Source organism: Ovis aries, chromosome 2 (assembly GCF_016772045.2).
Source record: "Ovis aries strain OAR_USU_Benz2616 breed Rambouillet chromosome 2, ARS-UI_Ramb_v3.0, whole genome shotgun sequence".
NCBI classification, from domain to species: Eukaryota; Metazoa; Chordata; class Mammalia; order Artiodactyla; family Bovidae; genus Ovis; species Ovis aries.
This window is the reverse complement of record NC_056055.1, coordinates 74,532,561-74,550,646: the sequence shown is the minus strand read 5'-3', so window position 1 is coordinate 74,550,646 and position 18,086 is coordinate 74,532,561. Positions and strand designations below refer to the sequence as shown.

General features: G+C 44.0%; 1 protein-coding gene across 1 annotated transcript in view; it reads left to right on the top strand.

The window, feature by feature from the left end:
• Window positions 1-12,918, top strand: part of GLDC (glycine decarboxylase) — an 84,984-nt gene extending 72,066 nt beyond the window's left edge. The window contains exons 21-25 of the mRNA XM_004004372.6: window positions 303-414; window positions 6,836-6,931; window positions 10,109-10,281; window positions 11,660-11,740; window positions 12,243-12,918. Coding sequence (XP_004004421.1) covers window positions 303-414; window positions 6,836-6,931; window positions 10,109-10,281; window positions 11,660-11,740; window positions 12,243-12,386 — 606 coding nt within the window. The 3' untranslated portion in view covers window positions 12,387-12,918. The remainder of the gene's footprint in view (window positions 1-302; window positions 415-6,835; window positions 6,932-10,108; window positions 10,282-11,659; window positions 11,741-12,242) is intronic.
• The last annotated feature ends 5,168 nt before the right edge of the window (window positions 12,919-18,086 follow it).

The following is an 18,086-nucleotide window of genomic DNA, read 5'->3' as shown; positions in this document are numbered from 1 at the left end:
CAGAAACTCCTCAAAAACAGTTCTTTTCCTTGGGTAAATAAAGCGATAGTCAGCAGTCAGTTTTTCCCTGTTCTAAGCTTTCTAACTACAATAAAAAACATAAAATTACTGTTCAAAGAGGGAAACCAAAAGTTATTTTAGGCTTAGAGAAGACTGAGAGACATCTTAGTTAGGATATTTCACTCCCTTGCAATCCAGAGAGCGCTGGGGAGCTGACTTCCTTTCATCTGGGGATGTCTTTGGTTAGTGTCCACTGGGTCTCCATGTTCCATGGTTGATGACTATTTTTTCCTCTATTGCAGATGATGGGAGGCAAAGGCCTTAAACAGGCCACAGAGATTGCTATTTTGAATGCAAACTATATGGCCAAGCGATTAGAAAAGCACTACAGAGTCCTTTTCCGGGGTGCGAGAGGCAAGTATCAACTTCAGCCTATATTCACTTTGGCTTTTTTTCTTGGCCACACCAACTTTGACCTAGTGGATGTGACTTGCAGAAGTGGGAGGGAAACTGGAAGTAAAGCCTTGAGGTACTGGAAATAACTTCCATTTAGTAAACAACTTAGGGGTATTGGTGGGGCTCTGCCATGCACTTAGTCTCAGGACAATTCACAACAAGGACCACACCATAGAGAGACATATACATAAATCCCATGAGCTTCTTACCTCCTCCACAGCCATGAGGATGAGTGGAATAATTCTAGTTGGGAGAGGCTCCTGGGAGGAGCCTTTTGAGATAAGCCTTGAAAGGAAGCACAGCAGAACCCCAGTAAACAGAGATAAGGAGCAAGCTGGAGAGAAAGGAGTTGTCTGAGTCTTGGGTGGGTTGAAGGATGGGATAGGAGGAGAGGGAGCAGACTATAATGCTGGAGAGGTAGCATGGGCCTTGAGGGTCTTGGAAGGCTCTGGAATCCACCCTTGGGCCAGAAAGGTTTCTGAGCAGGGGAATGACAGGATTAAGAGAATGTTAATATCCTCAAGATGGTGGCAGAGGATGAACATGCTGTTAGAAGTAGAATCAGAGGACTCATGTACTAATTAGCTGAGAGTGAAAACCTTTTAGGGAAGCCTCTATAGCTTATCATAGGGCTTCCCTGGTGGCTCAGAGGTTTAAGTGTCTGCCTGCAATGCTGGAGACCTGGGTTCAATCCCTGGGTTGGGAAGATCCCCTGGAGAAGGAAATGGCACCCCATTCCAGTATTCTTGCCTGGAGAATCCCATGGACGGAGGAGCCTGGTGGGCTATAGTCCAGGGGGTCACAAAGAGTCAGACATGACTGAGCGACTTCACTTTCACTTCCTTTAGCTTATCATGGAGGGAGGGAGACAGAGATGGAGGGACTAGGTCTCCCTGGAACGGGAGGGGCTGGCGCGGGTGGACTTGCAGAGGTGTGGCCCTGGGCACAGAGTCTGAGAGCAGACTTTTCCTTGGTGAGACCCAAGGAAACCATATTGAGAAACCAGAGCGAAACCTCTCAAGCAGATGGCTGCATGGAATGGATGAGGCAGTGTCAGGCTCCCCACGTCCCACCCGCTGCCGTTGCCCTGGCACCCATCCTTCCTGCCTCTGCTCTGGCCACACCTCCTCCCTGAGGCTGCCCTTTCCTTTCCTGGTGGCGAGAACTACTCCTCTCGGCTCCTTCCACCACAAAGGAGTCTCCCACTGACTCATCGTCGGCTCGCTTCTGCAGACCTGGAGCTCCTGCAGCGGGGAGGCTGTGGCTGCCTCAGTCCTTGGCGTCGTGTCAGCACAACACACACAGTCGGCACACGTGGGTGGTCCTGCGTGACATGGAGGCACAGCTGAAGAGCAGGTGGCTGGCCTCTCAAGTCTTTAAAAGAACCCATGCCTTTCACAGTTAGGAAGCCTTCTGTCACCTTTGAAAGCAGTTAGGGCCAACAGCAAGGCAAGGGCCAGGTGGAAAGGGGCTGAGACATGGACTGAGGTCAGGAGAAGGCAGACACTTTCATGGTTTGGGGGCTTTACCGTGAAGGGGGCAGGAGCTGCTGCAATAGGATGCAGCTTCATTTCTTTTTAAATAAGAAAATAAGCTGATTTTAAGCTGCCAGGGCAAAGGCTGTGAAGAGGTGAGAGTGAAGCTACTGAAGAGGGAATAATAGGAGAGGCATCAAGTCACCCTGGAGGTGGTGGGAGGGGTTGCCCTGAGAGTCGGGCGGGCAGGACCTGACTGTGGGTGCGCATCGGAGAGCAGGGACCGCTGGGTGTTGAGCCTGGGGCAGAGAGAGCAGCAAGCAGTCCGTAACCAGTGTTCAGTCCCAGGGCCACAGCAGCAAGGCCCTGCTTCGTCTCTTGGCCTGTGTGCATCTCCATCTGTGATCTTTAATTTAAAGACTGATCTTGCTTTGTGAATATGTATCCACAAGGGTGGTTCCAGAGTTTGAAAATAGAAAAGAACTAAATAATCAGGAGCTCTGGTTAGCAGTGCTCCCCAGAGAGGAGAAAAGAACGTTGTGGGCAATATGTCTCTAAGCAACACAATGAAATGCTTCTGAAGTGGGTATTAAAGAAGCTACAAGAGCTACTAATTAATTCAGATATAGCTCCTGTGCTGTGAGATGCATCGTGCTTCTGTATTGGCCTTCAGGATCGCGTTGGTCTTGGTCTGGCTATAACTCATGTGCATGTGCTCAATGTGGAAAATCTGGACAAAGAAGTTTGAGGAAGAAAGTGGAAATGACCCATGGTTTCATCGAGCAGACATAACGGCTTAATATTTTGTTGTATTTCTTCCCACCATACTTTCAGACAATTGAGATCATATTACAAACAGCTTGTACCTTGTTTTTTAAACTTTATTTTATATCATGATCATTTCCCTTGTCACTAAATGTCCTTTGAAAGTGGCTATATCCATTCTATGGTATGTATCATGTGTCAAATTCTATGGGGTTGCCTCACCACCGCCACATTATTTGTAACAACGCTGCAATGAATATCTTTTACTTAGTTTTTTTTTTAACATCCCTGATTATCTACATAAGTTAGAGTTGTAGAAGATAAATTATCTCAGGATATGAATGCGTTTACGCACTTGAAATGTTTGACCTTGTCTCCCCCGAGATCCTTAATTCAGACTTACATCACACTAACAGCCTGTGAGTGACCATCGCCCCAGGGCCCAGTGAACACCAAGTGCCAGGCTGGGAACACAAACCAAACCCAAAATGTTTTTGCCAATGTGATGCATGGAAATAGTCTTTTTGCTTTAATTTACAAGGTATAGGGTACTTTTTCCCTAATTGTTAAATCATTTTTTACACGTCCTTAGGATTAAGTTTGACAACTTCATTGAGATAGGATTCATGTACCATGCAGATCACCCACTGCATTTCAGTGGTTTTAGTGTGTTCACAGAGTTGTGAGATGCAAACCTGAGTTCCTTAGAGCGAGAATGAATGTGGTATGGACTGCACGGCGGGGAGATGGTACTCGAGGAGGGGAAAGTGAGCAAGCTAGTACTGATCAGGCGCCTGCCGTGTGCTTGGCAGTGAGCGGCCGCTTTAGGCAGAGGCTGTCCCAGGAGGCTTGTAGCACAAAAAGATGGATGAAATTTCCATTTGTTTTGACATTTTATCCCAGAATGAAATAATGAATTGTATTTCTCATCCCAAGCAGAAATAGATTGGTGATTACAGACTTTATTACCCAATCCCAAAGTTCATGAAACAAAACTTGTCTCGTGTTTGGTCTGGTAAACACATTCATTACACAATCAGAGGTTTGGTATTTTAGGGCCTAAAAAAGAATGATCACTGTACCTCCTGATGGCCCAAAATAGAAATGTTCTTAATAAACACTTTGTATTCCAGAATGTCTAATGGCGATATTAGAAGACTGTTACTCTTCTTAATCATATTTACCAGCTTTAAATAAGACTGGAATTATGGACAACTGTAAGGCAATAATTTTATTGAACTAGAGGCATTCCTCCCCCACCCCACCCCTTATTTTTTTATTTTTTGCAGAGCGGTAAGACTTGGGGAATCTTAGCTCTCCAACCAGGGATAGAATCCATGCCCCCTGCAGTGGCAGCATGGAGTCTTAACCATGGGGCCACCAGGGAAGTCCTCAGGCTTCCCTTTATGAGCCATTTCTTTGAGAGATTTGAAAATACCAGCTAAACTTGTTGAGGCTTAGGGTTTTGTGAAGCAAGGAATTAATACACAAGAATTGGGATGAGGAGCAGCAGTAGTATTTATTCTGCAAGGATGAGGAAAGGAATTGCCTCAGGTAAACAGAGGCATTTTGAAAGGAGGAATTGAAAATGTTCACAAGTGTCTGCTGTGGAACAGACCATTTTGTTAGTGTCCCAGTGTTTTTTTTATGTTTCAACTTCTTAAAATGCTTATCCCTTTCTGACCTTAGACAAATCTTAACTCTCCCTGGAAATTCTTGTCCTTGAGGAGTTTTCCTGGTGGCCTTTATAGGCTGGTGGACATGGGCTTCAGAGGCTGCACCCTTGCAACCCTGGCTGGGAAGTGACCTCCTGAGGCTAGGGCCCCCACCCCGCTGACCTCATTCCCAGGAAGGCTGGCCTCTTGATGCTGTTTGTTGTGGTCCCTGGATTGCAACTGAAAAGCATGCCTGAGTGTCAATTGCTAGTGAGTTCCATTTATTTCTAGGCGCTCACTCTGAGGATGCAGGAAAAGTAAGTTCCAGTTTTGGTGCTTAGAAGTTATCTTTCTATAGCACTGTCCCAGGTCATCCTCAGCCTTGTAAGATAATTCATGAGCGGTTGGGAGAGGGATGGTCCAAGTGTAGAGCCAAGCCACTTCTATTTTGCTTTTCTATCATCTCCTACTCCCATCCCTGGCTTCTTTCCTTGCTCCTTTGACTTGTTATCTTTTCAGACTCTTAGTTATAGTCATGATTAGGCCCCGAGGAAACACCTACTCACTGAAAATTAAAAGTTGCACTAATCAGTTTATACAATTTCTACTTCAGATTCCTCTGACTCACCATATGCCATAGAAGATTTGTGTATCTTTTCTCCCTAAAAGAAGGCGTCCCTGGTGGCTCAGAGGGTAAAGCGTCTGCCTGACCTAAAAACTGCAAACAAAGATGATCATCTAGGGGTCTGGCCCCCAACAACCATGTCACCCCTTAAATGTCACCCCTTTTCAGGCTCAAGTAGAGAGAGACAGAAGAGAGAGACGCTGAAATCCCACTAACAGTTTCCATTTGAACATATTAGAATATGGATTTAGAAAATAACATCTGAACCTCATTTTGTAAGTGGAACTCTTCCCAAACCACTTGGCCGTGGCAGGGGCCTCTGCAGATGAAGTCTTGCTTTAGCAGTGCTGGGCTGGGCTGGGCTGGGCTGGGCTGGGCTTGATGGGGCCTTTCAGTAACTGAACCTTTGCTTGAAAGACTGTGCTGTCTGCCGGCCAGCAAGGGAGACTCCTCCCCATCATGAGCCTGTCTCCTCCTCCCCTCCTGCCAGCTGAGTGTTCCACAGAGCTCCATTAGCCTTTTTCTTTGAGTTGTTGTTACAATGCCAGGGTGGTTGCCAGAACCTCAGAAAAGAGGAGTTGAAGCTCAAGGCTTGGCTCCCCAATTGCAGTAGCATAGTGGGGCATTTAGGATTCCTGAAATTAATAGTTGATGAGGAGTTAAATAATTTCACAGTTTTCCCCCTGAATATTCCAGCTGGTCATTTCTTTAAGGCACTTTTTTTTTTCCTCTAAATTTATCTACCTCTGAATACATTTTTCTCCTTTTGAACCATACTCCTTACTAGTGAATCCTCATCATTGTTAGAAATCTTGTTTTAAAGATACGTGGTGACAGTATATTCAAAGTCTTAGGTTCTCATGCTTTTATTTACAAACAAAGCCAACCCCGTCATATGTATTCATCACACGAGAAGCAGAGCAGTTCACAGATTTTGTCTTCAGGGGCTGTTAATGACCAGAGCTATTCTCCTCAGGATAGAAGTTATGACTGCTCCAAGTATCTTTAAGTAGATTCATTGTTTGCTGAGAATCAGGATAGCGGATTAAGAAGGAGTACATTATTTTTTACTGAGTAGATACTTTCCTTGAAGATAATTCATCAGTTATGTAGGCCATGGCATTTGGGAAACTCCCAGGAATGTTGTTCTATTTAAGAATGCTGACTTGGTGGTTTATTCTTGATGTAGGATGGGTGGTCAACAGCTTATACTGGGGAGATAGTGGCCTGAGCCTAGAGAAGCAAAGTGAACTGACCGCCACAAGACTTCAGCCTCTTCAGTTCCTTGCCACTTGTGGTGTGCTGTTCAACAGCCTTATTTCTAATCTCAGTCTGAAGCGTGAAACTGAAACCTCATAAGCCCCTTTGAAGAATCATATCAAATTCAATGTCTTATACGTTTAGTATATATTTACCTGCCCACAGAAGAAACCATTAATTGGATATTGGGAGCAAACTTGTTGAAAAATGTATCAATGGAGTTTTAACACTAGAAATATTTTATATAAAAGGACCAGGCATGATGACATGTTAAACTGTTGCAAGTAGATTTTTGATCTTTTGAGTAAAAATGGTCTCATCCCCAGGGATGTTAGTAAGCCTTCCAGCACCTGTCCTGGCTGCCACCCGCTTCCTGGTTCATGGGTGTGTAGAACACCGAGGATGGAGCAAATTGGCATGACATGTTAACAGTGTTTATATGTAATAAGAGCAGATGGAGGCTTTATTGTCAACTATAACTTACCAAGTACCCACTGTTCCTTGGTCCTCAATGATATGCATCAAAAAGCTGATTTGTTCATTTTCTTGGGTAAAATAACAAGCTGTTAATTGTGAACAGAAATAATTTTTCTCAACAGGATATGTGGCTCATGAATTTATTTTGGACACAAGACCCTTCAAAAAGTCTGCAAATATCGAGGCTGTGGATGTGGCCAAGAGGCTTCAGGATTATGGTGAGTGGTCTCACAGGAGACCCCCTAAGGAGAACTTGGGTTTCTGACATTTATGCAGCTGCCTATCCTGGTTATGGACCACAGACTGAATGTGTTTGCACCACAGTAAACTCATCCATAGGCTAAATGGCGAGCTGTGGACTGTGGGTGGAAAAAAAAAAAAAAAACAACTATGGCCCCACAGATTCTGTTCTTTGAAAGATATTAAATCACATATCTTGAATCCATCAACAGCTAGGAAGGAGTCTTTATTGTTAACAAAATTTAAAATCCCAAAGAAAATGATTGCCGTCATCTGTCCATGTTTCTGGTAAATTATTTGCCCTATCCTACTCGTAGGACAGAGAGGGCCGTGAAGAGGTGAGTTGGTGAGAAGGTGGAGGGAGTGGCGAGCCTACGACGTGTAGGAGTACTGGATGGACGGCGTTTGAGGTTTATGGCCTGTGAGCCCCTCAGCCGTGGCGTACCTGTTTCAGCTGCTGCTAGAGATGAAGGAATAGGGGCACCTTGTTTTCACAGAGACGATGCAGTTTTCTTTGAAGCTTTTTTTTTTTTCTTTAAATCTGTGTATTGTTAGTGGATGTTCACTCAGCACAAGGTTTATTAAAATACATTTTCTTAGTGACATTAATAACACCAAAGACTCTTCAATTCTCAGGAAGGCTAAGTTGGGGAGAACTTTGCCTTTTGATGAATGTGGAGTCTTATCTGAATTTTAAGATGATTTGAATGACTTCTTTTAATAAGGAATGTGAAAACTTTAATAATTTTACAGTTTTACTACCATAACAGGAGTCCCACATAGTCACATGGTGACTCATTTCCTCCCATGAATGAATGATCTTATTATGCAGAGTTACCCTGATAATAAATGGGAAAACCAGAGATGGTTTTCATTAATGAAATTAGCAGTTGCTTCAGAATCTCCTCTTGACCACTCCTGTGACCTGACTTAACCTCCTGGCCAGTGACTGATTCAGGATGAGGCTTCCTTTCTGGGGTGTGTGGTCTGTTTCCCACATCTGACTGCAGCAGCATTTGCAGGGAGGGAGGCGGGGGATGGGGGGTAGAAGAGAAGTGGTATTTGGAGTTACTGCCCAGTATCCCAAATTTGGTTCTATCTACAACCTTGATATTTTGATGTTTAATAGATTGATGGCTACACTTGCCATAGGCTCAGAATGGTCTAGGCGTCTGGCACATAGGAAGCACTCAACAATTGTGTTTAACAAGTGACAGAATAAGTGAATGGCTCTAAAAACAAACAAACAATGAAGATGACAACACAGATTCTGGGTCTTAATCACACCTACTGAATCAGAATTCCAGGGATGAGGCACAGTGATCTGTATTTACAAGTACTTCATGGATGAATCTTATCAGGTGTGTGAGGGGCACCCTGCCAGAGGGCAGAGATTTCCAAACTTAACTTTGTTTTTTTAACGTTTTAAAAATTTTATATTGGAGTATAGTTGATTAACAGTGTTATGATTAACCTGAGTTTTTAAAGGCTCATACCTTGGATTTCCTGAATCAGAGTCAAAATCCAGGAATCTGTGTTTCCATGATAACTCAGATGGTTCCAGATATGGGAACCACTATTGCAGAAAATATTGGGCTGAATTTGCTCACTCATGGAATTGAGGTTGGACTTAATGGGTAATGAGATCAGCTTGTTGTTTAAAAAGAAAACTCTTTCTGATTTGGGTGACACAGTTGTATGCATTTGTCAAAATTAATTAAATGGTACTTAAAATTTGTGCAAAGTATCATAAAAATATGGAAACAGATTGAATTCAGATATGGAACTCTAGTTAATGATATGCATGCTGAAATGTTTAAGGGGGAAGTGCATAAATGACTGTAACATACTTGAAAATGCATCAGAACTAAGGCAAATTCTTTAGATGTGTGAGAGGAGTAGATGACCGTGCTTAGCCACTCAGTCATGTCTGACACTTTGTGACCCCATGGACTGTAGCCCATCAGGTGACTCTGTCCAGGGGGGTTCTCCAGGCAAGAATACTGGAGTGGGTTGGCATGCCCTCCTCCAGGGGATCTTCCCACCCAAGGCATTGAACCCGTCTCCCACAATGCAGGTGGATTCTTTGCCAGCTGCTATGTGATAGGAATAGATAACTAGATACATGATAAAGCAGAGCATCATTGTAGAAGCCATGTAGGTGTATGGGTGTTCACTCTATAGTCCTTTCAACTTACCAGTATATTTGAAAAATTGTATAAAAAAATGTTAAGACAATCCTTTAAACAATGCAGGCATGACTCTAAAGCACCCCATGTAATGATGCATGCCAGAATTTGGGAACCATTGACCTCCAGGGCAAACTTAATTGACAGGAGTACCAACCTAGGAGCTGTTCTTCATCTTTTAAAGTTTCACAGGAAAAATTGTAAGAATTGGGAAAAAGTTCTTTTTGGCTTTCGTCCAGGAAATCTCTCTCTCAATCATATTTTATAAATTCATCTTCATATGTGAAAACTTTTGGAAACATAGAAATACCTTCAGCCTGTATTCAGTGTAAAGACAAAGACTCCTGGCCAAGACTGTTTCCTTATCTGTAAAATAAGGACAGTAACACTCACATCAGGGTCCTTAATGCTTGTTACCTCATTATTTAGCTTTTGGTGGGCTGTAATATTTTAATTTCTCTTAATTGCAAGTAATACATGAACATTATAAAAAGATTCTAAAACACAAGGTAAAATAAAAACCCTAGTCTCATTTTATGCCAATAATCCTGTTAAAATTTTAGTATTTATTCTTCTTTGAAACAGCTTCCCTCATAAAATATACACATATATAAAGTGTGTATATACACACACATATAAATGTGTATATATATGCATATATAATATACTGTCATTTTAAAAACAAGACAATATCATTATGTAGTGTGCCCTTTTCACTTAAATTGGGTAAATGTTCAGAGCTATTAACAAATAGAAATTTAAATACATGGAATGGTTGCATATTTATTGTATGGATACCCAGGAAGATTTGCCTACCCGATCCTGTACTGTTGGATGTCACATTATTTCCTAAGCTTTTCTTCCATAAACAGTGCTGAAGTGAATCCCTAGACATATACAATAGCAAACTCTTCCAAACTGGGGAGGTCAAAGTTAGTGACACAAATCCCCCCATCTCCTTGGCAGGATTTCATGCCCCCACCATGTCCTGGCCGGTGGCAGGCACTCTCATGATTGAGCCCACTGAGTCGGAAGACAAGGCGGAGCTGGACAGATTCTGCGATGCCATGATCAGCATCCGACAGGAAATTGCCGACATTGAGGAGGGCCGCATCGACCCCAGGGTCAACCCACTGAAGGTACAAAGGCACCGGTACTTTATCTAAAATATCCCAGAGGGCAGAAAGCAGTGTCTGGCTGGGGTGCTGGCAACCTCTGAACTCTACTGGAAGATGATATCCTTGCCTAGAATAAGACTGTTCTTCTGAGAGGATAAATTCATTACCTGAAAGTTTAAATCTTGAATCAACACAGCAGTGGTTATTCAAGTATAATGTGGTTATTTCTGATATGTTCTAATTTTAAATATCTATTTAGTGGCCACTTGTTGGTTTTATATATCTGTTTGGTGCTGTTCACCCCACAAGGACCCAGTTGGCTGTCAAAGGAGGGAGCAGAGACTGATGGGCTTTATAGTTGGAGAAGTCTTACCATTCCATACCTCTGTTTGATGTTCTCTACTGAGATTATTTACCTTTTATACTCTGGATAAAGATATTCTCATATTGGAATAGTTACCTCTTAGAACAACCAGACTGGTACTTGGCCTGAATGTCTTACCATGTTTATGGCCTACACTGGAGAAAAAGTAGTTAAACATTGCTTCCTCTCTTCAAAACTATGTTCCTTTTATATCTGTCAGAGCCCTAAGAGTTCTGTATTAGGTCCAGCCACTGTTAAGCTGAGGGATGGTGAACTGAAAACACTGCAAAGGCTGTGGTTGTGTCTTTATGGCTCCAAGCCAGAAAAGCAGTCTGAGATGTACAGAGGAGCTCAGACACACTCCAGAGCTGCCCCGCTGAAGGTGGCGCACTGGGGCCGATGACTGGCAGGGAAAGGCTGGTCCCGGTGAGTCTCAGAGGATAGCAGAGGAACAGAATATGATTTGCTCTCATCATTTTTTCTCTGGATACTGATGATTCTTTCAGGATTTAGACAATTTTTTTTTAAAAACGGCAATAGATGTCTAAAAAATACTGAGATACAAAAGCAAGTGGAGGATAAAACATACACAGGATACTATAAGGTTTAAAAGTGTACCAAACTAAGCTCTATGCAGTTTATTAACATATACAGTAATAGTATAAAAATGAGAATCATGACAACCAAATTCAAGATAGTGGCTGGCACTGGTGAGCAGGACCAGCAATAAGATGGAGAGGGGATAGGCTGGCATGGTCAACCGTGTCTGTAATGTTTCTTATTTTAAAAGCTTAAGCATGACAAAATGTTGATTTATGTTGGGTGGTAAATGTGCTATTATGTTATTGTAACTTTTTGATATTCAAAATATTTCACAATAAACATTTTCCTACCAAAATTTCCTTCCCCACAAACTGAAACAAAACCACCACCCTCCATCTGTGGGCTTTCATCAGCTCACTGGCAGACATGATGAGCAGAGGGGAAGGCAGGCTTCTGCTCTGACACTTCTCCTGTCCATTGTCTCTGTCTCAGATGTCTCCACACTCCTTGACCTGCGTCACATCTTCCCACTGGGATCGGCCATATTCCAGAGAGGTGGCAGCATTCCCACTTGTAAGTTCTGCTCTGAAGCTGGACGTGCCAGCTGGTCCAGGTTCATGTGCGTATGAGGGGCCATCACCCAGTCCGAGGGCTCTGCTCTTGCTGTCTCCTCACTATAGTGACCATATCTAGGCTACCTTCGCATAACAACACAACACAGGAATTGGCTTTCCAAGTTCCGAGGTCAGAGTGCCAATCACAGGCCTGGAAATCCTTAGGGCGCACAGTGCAGGAAGACCAAATAACAGTCTGTGTAGTGGGTCAGTGTTTTCTGCCATCATCCTTTTAACTATGTGAAGGTGCTCTGCAGGCTGGTGGAGCAGGGGTGGGAGATTTGGAGGGATGGTAACGAAGGAGGCTGGATTTTAGCTTCTTATACTTTTTGAGTACTTGCTGGGCCAGTGATATCTCAGGTTGTGGGAGTAGCATTGCAGTCTTCTCCCCACTCCACCCCTACCCCTCCAAGAAACTTCTCAGGATATCCCAAGTCATTACTGGTTTTTGTCCCCTACAGCCCTTTGTGAAACCAGAGAACAAATTCTGGCCAACCATCTCACGGATTGATGACATCTATGGAGATCAGCACCTGGTTTGTACCTGCCCACCCATGGATGTTTATGAGTCCCCATTTTCTGAACAGAAGAGGGCCTCTTCTTAGTGTTCTCTCCCTAAGTTCAAGTGACTGACTTGATGCGCTTTGGAGCATCTCATGAGATATTTCATTTTCCACCACAGACTCAAGTAGGGGTTTTATATACTGTGTATATTCTCTCAAGGTGAATGTAAATACAGTTAGCACAGTGGGTGGAAGCTCATCGCTGGAAGATTGATTTGCTTTGGTGTCTCTGCTTTCACACATAGCAGTTGCCTTGATTGGGACCATTTAGTTTTTTTGCATAGAAGATTCAGAGTGTGCTGGTAACTTTAACTTCAATGTAGCAAGTGTGAAGATGTTATAGAGGCTATACTGGAGATCCAATAGATATTTTTATTCCAAATAAGTCCTTGTGGACTGTGCCATCTGTGGGAAACCCCAGGGCAAATGTTTACATTTTGTATACACTGAAGAAATCTTTTTCCTCCTCCTAATTTACTCAATCTGTAATAGCATTTCTGAGTGTTTTCATTTTTCCATATGTGTAGTTTTTAAGTCTGCAATTAATATTCTAATAAAAGCATTGCAATTTGAAGAATGCCTTTTTGATCCAATTTTCATCATTAATTCCCTCATACCCTAGGTTCAGAGGGGTTTGCAGGGTAATGAGAATATCCAGCCCAGTAGAACTGTTACATTATCAGCTGTGTCTTTGGCTAAAGAACCCGTTTGTATGTCTTAACAGTGATTGCCACTTTAGCCCTGTTAAAATTGTGTTTGGCTGCATATACCTGAAAAAAACCCACAGCAATTTAATGAAATAATTTATTTTTTCTCATTTAACAGTTAAGTCCAGAGGTAGTAAGTAAAGAGCTAGTCTTCAGTCTTACTATTCTGCCTCCTTTGCATACAGTCTTCATCCTCATGGTCCTAGGATGGCTGCTGCGTACCCGGGCATCAGATACCCAATTCTAGGTAGGGAAAAGGAAGAGAAACAAAAGACAGAGTCTATCCAAGTTGGCTTCTTCTGGAATGTTTTTCCAGAGGTTCCACCCAATAACTTCTGTGCTTTTACTGGCTGGCTTGGTTCAAGTTGCCACTCTGAGCTTCAAGGGGATATGAGGCAGTCTTTCACCTGGGCATGTTACTACCCCTAAGAAAATCAGAAGTTTGTTAACTGAAGAAAAGGAGAAGGAGTTTCAGGTAGGCAGCTAGCATGCCTGTCACAAATAACTTTCCCATGGAAATAGCAAATGCTTCGGATGTTCTTCTCCAACTGTTACTCAGTATCTGCTTTAATCCTGATTACTTGGTTCCTTATTACTCAAACAACTGTTATTTGACCTGTTACGACACTGATCTGGACAAAAGGTCTGAGCACTCTACTGAATGCTCTGCAAGTGGTCTACTTAATCTCACACTTAAAAGGTCTGTGGAACTCTTCATTCTGGCCAAAGCAGTAGAGAAGTGATGGGATCCATGGTTCCTTTCTTACGTAAGAATTAAATGATAAAGATCTGAGTCCTTCTCAGTCTGTATTCCCTGGAGTATGTCCAGGGCAAAAGCAGGCGATTCAGAGAGTTGAAGTACAACTGTTCGTCTTCAGTGCTCATGTGTTCACCTGCGTCTCTGCTTGTGTGGCGTCCTCCACCTGGAACACTTGTCCCACCACCTTGCTTTGCTGGCTCCTGTTCTTCATGTTTCAGCACCTCTTCAGGTCTTCCACACGTCTCTGTGAAATGGGCTCTGTTATTTTCTAGTTTGGCACTCAGTCTGTTATCCTACACTCTCTGCACAGTTAATAATTATTCTGTTTACTTGGTTTTTATCTGCCTCCCTAAATTCTCTGAGAGTGGGGATCATGTCTTATCACTGGATTCCCAGTGCTGAGCTAGGGCTTTCCACACAGCATGTGTTCAACAAACAGCTGTGGTTTTAGATCATTAGCTGGAAGGACTTCTCTGTTTCTTACCCCAATACTTTACCAATCTAAGTCTGGGGACACCCCACTGGAGAAAAGCTTGAGTCTGTACAGCAGATACAGTCATCCACAATCGATGCCCCATGCTCATCCCAGGTAAGGGGGGGGGGTGATAAAAAGTGGGGTTTCCCCAGTGCTAGTGGAGTGTCATCATCCATCACCTCTTTTGTGGAGAGCAGTATGAGGTAGGCTGGAGGCAGGAGTGTGACATCAGTTAGGCCATTATGCAGAATGTCCAGAGATAAGAATCCAGGAAGCAGGAGTTGGTGTCCAACACGGAGCACATGCCTTTTGTAAACATAGCACAGGACAGCAACCAGAGCACCTGCCCTGTAGTCAGACTGCCCGGGGTCATTCATATCCTGGCTCCCCCACATCCTACCTGTATGGCCTCAACAGGATAATCTGCACCTCTGAACTTCAGACTCCTAATCTGTGAAATGCTATTACCTACCACTCATAGATGGGAGAGAATATACTGTTTGGAAGTGTCTGGCACAAAGTAAGTGCTCTTAAATGTTAGCTCTTATATCCTCATTCTAAACTTAGGGTCTGGTGTCCTATACTCTACACTCTATACTCCTTGACCCAGCCCAGGAGCCTGACTCCAATTTGACCTATCTTGCATTCAGATCCACCTTCCTTTCCTTTCCTAACAGCCCCTTTCCTCTGGACCATCAGAAAAGTAGAAGAACATGAGTTGTGACTTCATAGAGATTGAATTAAATTCTCAGATAAACCAACTGTTTTCAGAAAACAGACAAATTCACTTATTTCAGTTAAATAGCAATAATAAAAGTACTTACCTCAGTTAGCCTTGTTGGAAAGATTAAACAAGACAAAGCGAGCACTTGACATAGTGTCTGGCACTGAGAAATCACTAACTTATTCAGCAGACTGACTCATGTACCAGGTACCATTCTAAATGGCTTCCCTGGTGGCTCAGCAGTCAAGAATCTGCCTGCAATGCAGGAGACACGGGTTCGATTCCTGGATCTGGAAGATCTCCCCTGGAGAAGGCAATGGCAACCCATCCCAGCATTCTGCCTTGGAAATCTAGACAGAGGAACCTGGTGGGCAACAGTCCCCTCCCAGCCTCTACAGTCCATAGGGTCACAAAGAGTTGCACAGGACCAAGCACGGACACACTCACACCATGTCGATGAGCAGATGAACACAAGATGAACAAGAAAGTTAAGGCCTCTTTCATGGGGCATCAATTCTAGACAGACAAACACAGATTTCACAGGATTAAATATTCTTTAGAAAACAAAAACCAGTATGGTATGTGGCTAGGAGTTTGGGACTCCTTTATATTGGATGGCCAGGGAAGGAAGGATTCTCTTACAAGGTGACTTTCAGCCTAAAATCTGAACAAAATGAAACCAGCCATGACTAGATGTGGGGAAGAGGGGCCGGGGGTGTTCAGGAAGAGGGAGAAGCATGTTTGAAGATATTAGTATATGTATTTTCCATCTTTAAGCGTTTGGCTATTTTCAGTCTCATATATAAAGGGTTTAAAGAATCCCTGGGAAATACGGTAGGAAGAAGATGAGGAATAAAGGCTGGGGTTGAAGAAAGGTGTTGGAGTATTTCTGAAATCAAGAATGGGGAGGAGGGATTTGAGCCTACAGTCAAGATCACAGGGGATGAAAATGGGGTCCAGAGAGGAAAAGAAGAGGCCCTGGCTCAGGATGGAGGGCTTTGAGGGAAAAGGAGAAAAGGTATGGGGGTGAGGGGTGGGGCTTGGTCCTTAAGTCAGGAATGGAGAGAAGGACTCGTAACTGGGCAAGTGGGGAGAGAGAAATGAAAATGGGGGAAAGATGCAGGTTAGAAATAGGAAGGAAACGGGGGAGGAGGTGGTAAGGGCCTATGATGGGGAGGGGAAGGATTCAGATGCGGAAGAGGAAAGATCGTCATTAGCTCAGTGACAAGCCAAGTGAAAGACTGACAGGAAAGAAAGGTCAGATGACGGGGTAGGGGAGGCGGGTGAAAGTGCTCCAGGCTGAGAAGGGAGTCGAGAGCATGAGCACTAGGCCCAGGCAGGCAGGCGGGAAGGACTCCTCAAATTAGGGAGAGGAGAGGGAATCTAGAGAATGGGCAGGCGGACGGTTAAAAAGCTGACTCGAGAGCAGAGTCTCAGAAAAGGAAGGGATGGAGGCAGGAGGAGGCCTACACTTGGGAGGGAGGCAGGCTGACCGGAGGCAGAGGAAGAGAGCACAGTAACGAGGGGCAGGCGGCACTCGGAGGTGGCAGAAGAGACCTGGGGTCTGCGTTCCCAGGGTGAGAAAGGCTGGGAGGAGGGCCCAGACGCAGTAGAGTGGGGAGGCCCTTCGATAAAAAGGGTAGAGGGATGACCCCTGGTTAGGAGGGAAACGTGTGTGGGAGGGAGGGCCCTGAGAGAAGAGGAAGGGCAAGAGGTCTTTCTTAGAAGCCAACCAGGCAGCAAGATTTCTGAACTGAGGAAAGCAAGTAAGAGCCAAACCTGAGGACAGAGGTAAGGAAGTGGGCAACAGAGGAGTGACTATCTTAGGGTTAGAACATCTGTGAAGGTGAAAGCTGAGAGTCCAGAGAGTGGCAAAGCCCTGAGGACAGAGCTAGTGGAAACTTCCCAGGGAGTCCGAGGGGCTGGTTGTGGCCACAGTAGACAGGGCCCTGCTGCGCCTGTGTGGGCGAGTGATGCTCTCCTACTGCTGCCGCCTCATTCTGTTCAGGTGTATTCTTACCACTTGCTTCACTGACTACTTGATCTCCTAGTCCTCCCCATTCAGAAGGGCCTCCCAGCCATGGCTTTACCTGGCCAACTAACTTCAGAGCCTTTGTACACATTGTTCTTCTAGAGGTTTTCCCAGGTCTCTTCCCCACCTCTCATGTATAACTCCTTGGGAATGGGGAATAAGTCCTTGATATTAAAGAAGCTACAATCCCTGTTCTCAGATGACCTGTCTCATATCAGGAACATATCATCAATCCGGGGGAGGAGGCAGTCTCTGGTGCCTGGAACTGGGAAGGGTTACTAAGATACCTTTTCTGTAAAAGCAGTGCTGCTTAACTATGGTTTAAGAGGCCTTTGAAGGCTAGCCGGGAAACCTACCTCTTTCCTCTGTATCATTGTTCCTACAGGAAATATTTTTAAAATTCATCAAGAGATTTCATTTTTTACTTACATTAAGTTACAGGTTATGGCCATCATTCTTTTACAAATTAAGTTCTAAAATGTAGGTTGGAGAGTACCTACAACTTCTGAATTCAAGGGAATCAATGAATAATGGAAGGCTGAAAAAAAATCAACTACAAATTATTTTTTTTAATGGACCTCCACGGCTGTCTGTTGGATGGTGCCCCACTCCAGTCCTCTTGCCTGGAAAATCCCAGGGATGGAGGAGCCTGGTGCACTGCCGTCCATGGGGTCGCTAAGAGTCGGACATGACTGAGCAACTTCACTTTCACTTTTCACTCTCATGCACTGGAGAAGGAAATGGCAACCCACTCCAGTGTTCTTGCCTTGAGAATCCCAGGGACGGGGGAGCCTGGTGGGCTGCCGTCTATGGGGTCGCACAGTCGGACAGGACTGAAGCGACTTAGTAGCATGGCTGTCTGTGGGGCTGGATCTCTTATAGAGGCCTAGATTTTCAGAACCAATGCAAGAGAGTTTTAGTGTGCTTTTGATTCACTTATTGCATTGTACTTTAACCTCACTAGTAAAAGCTTTTATATGGTTGGGAGTATGACATCTGCAATTTCCTACAAAACCATGTCTGAGGGGCATTTGAAAAAAACAA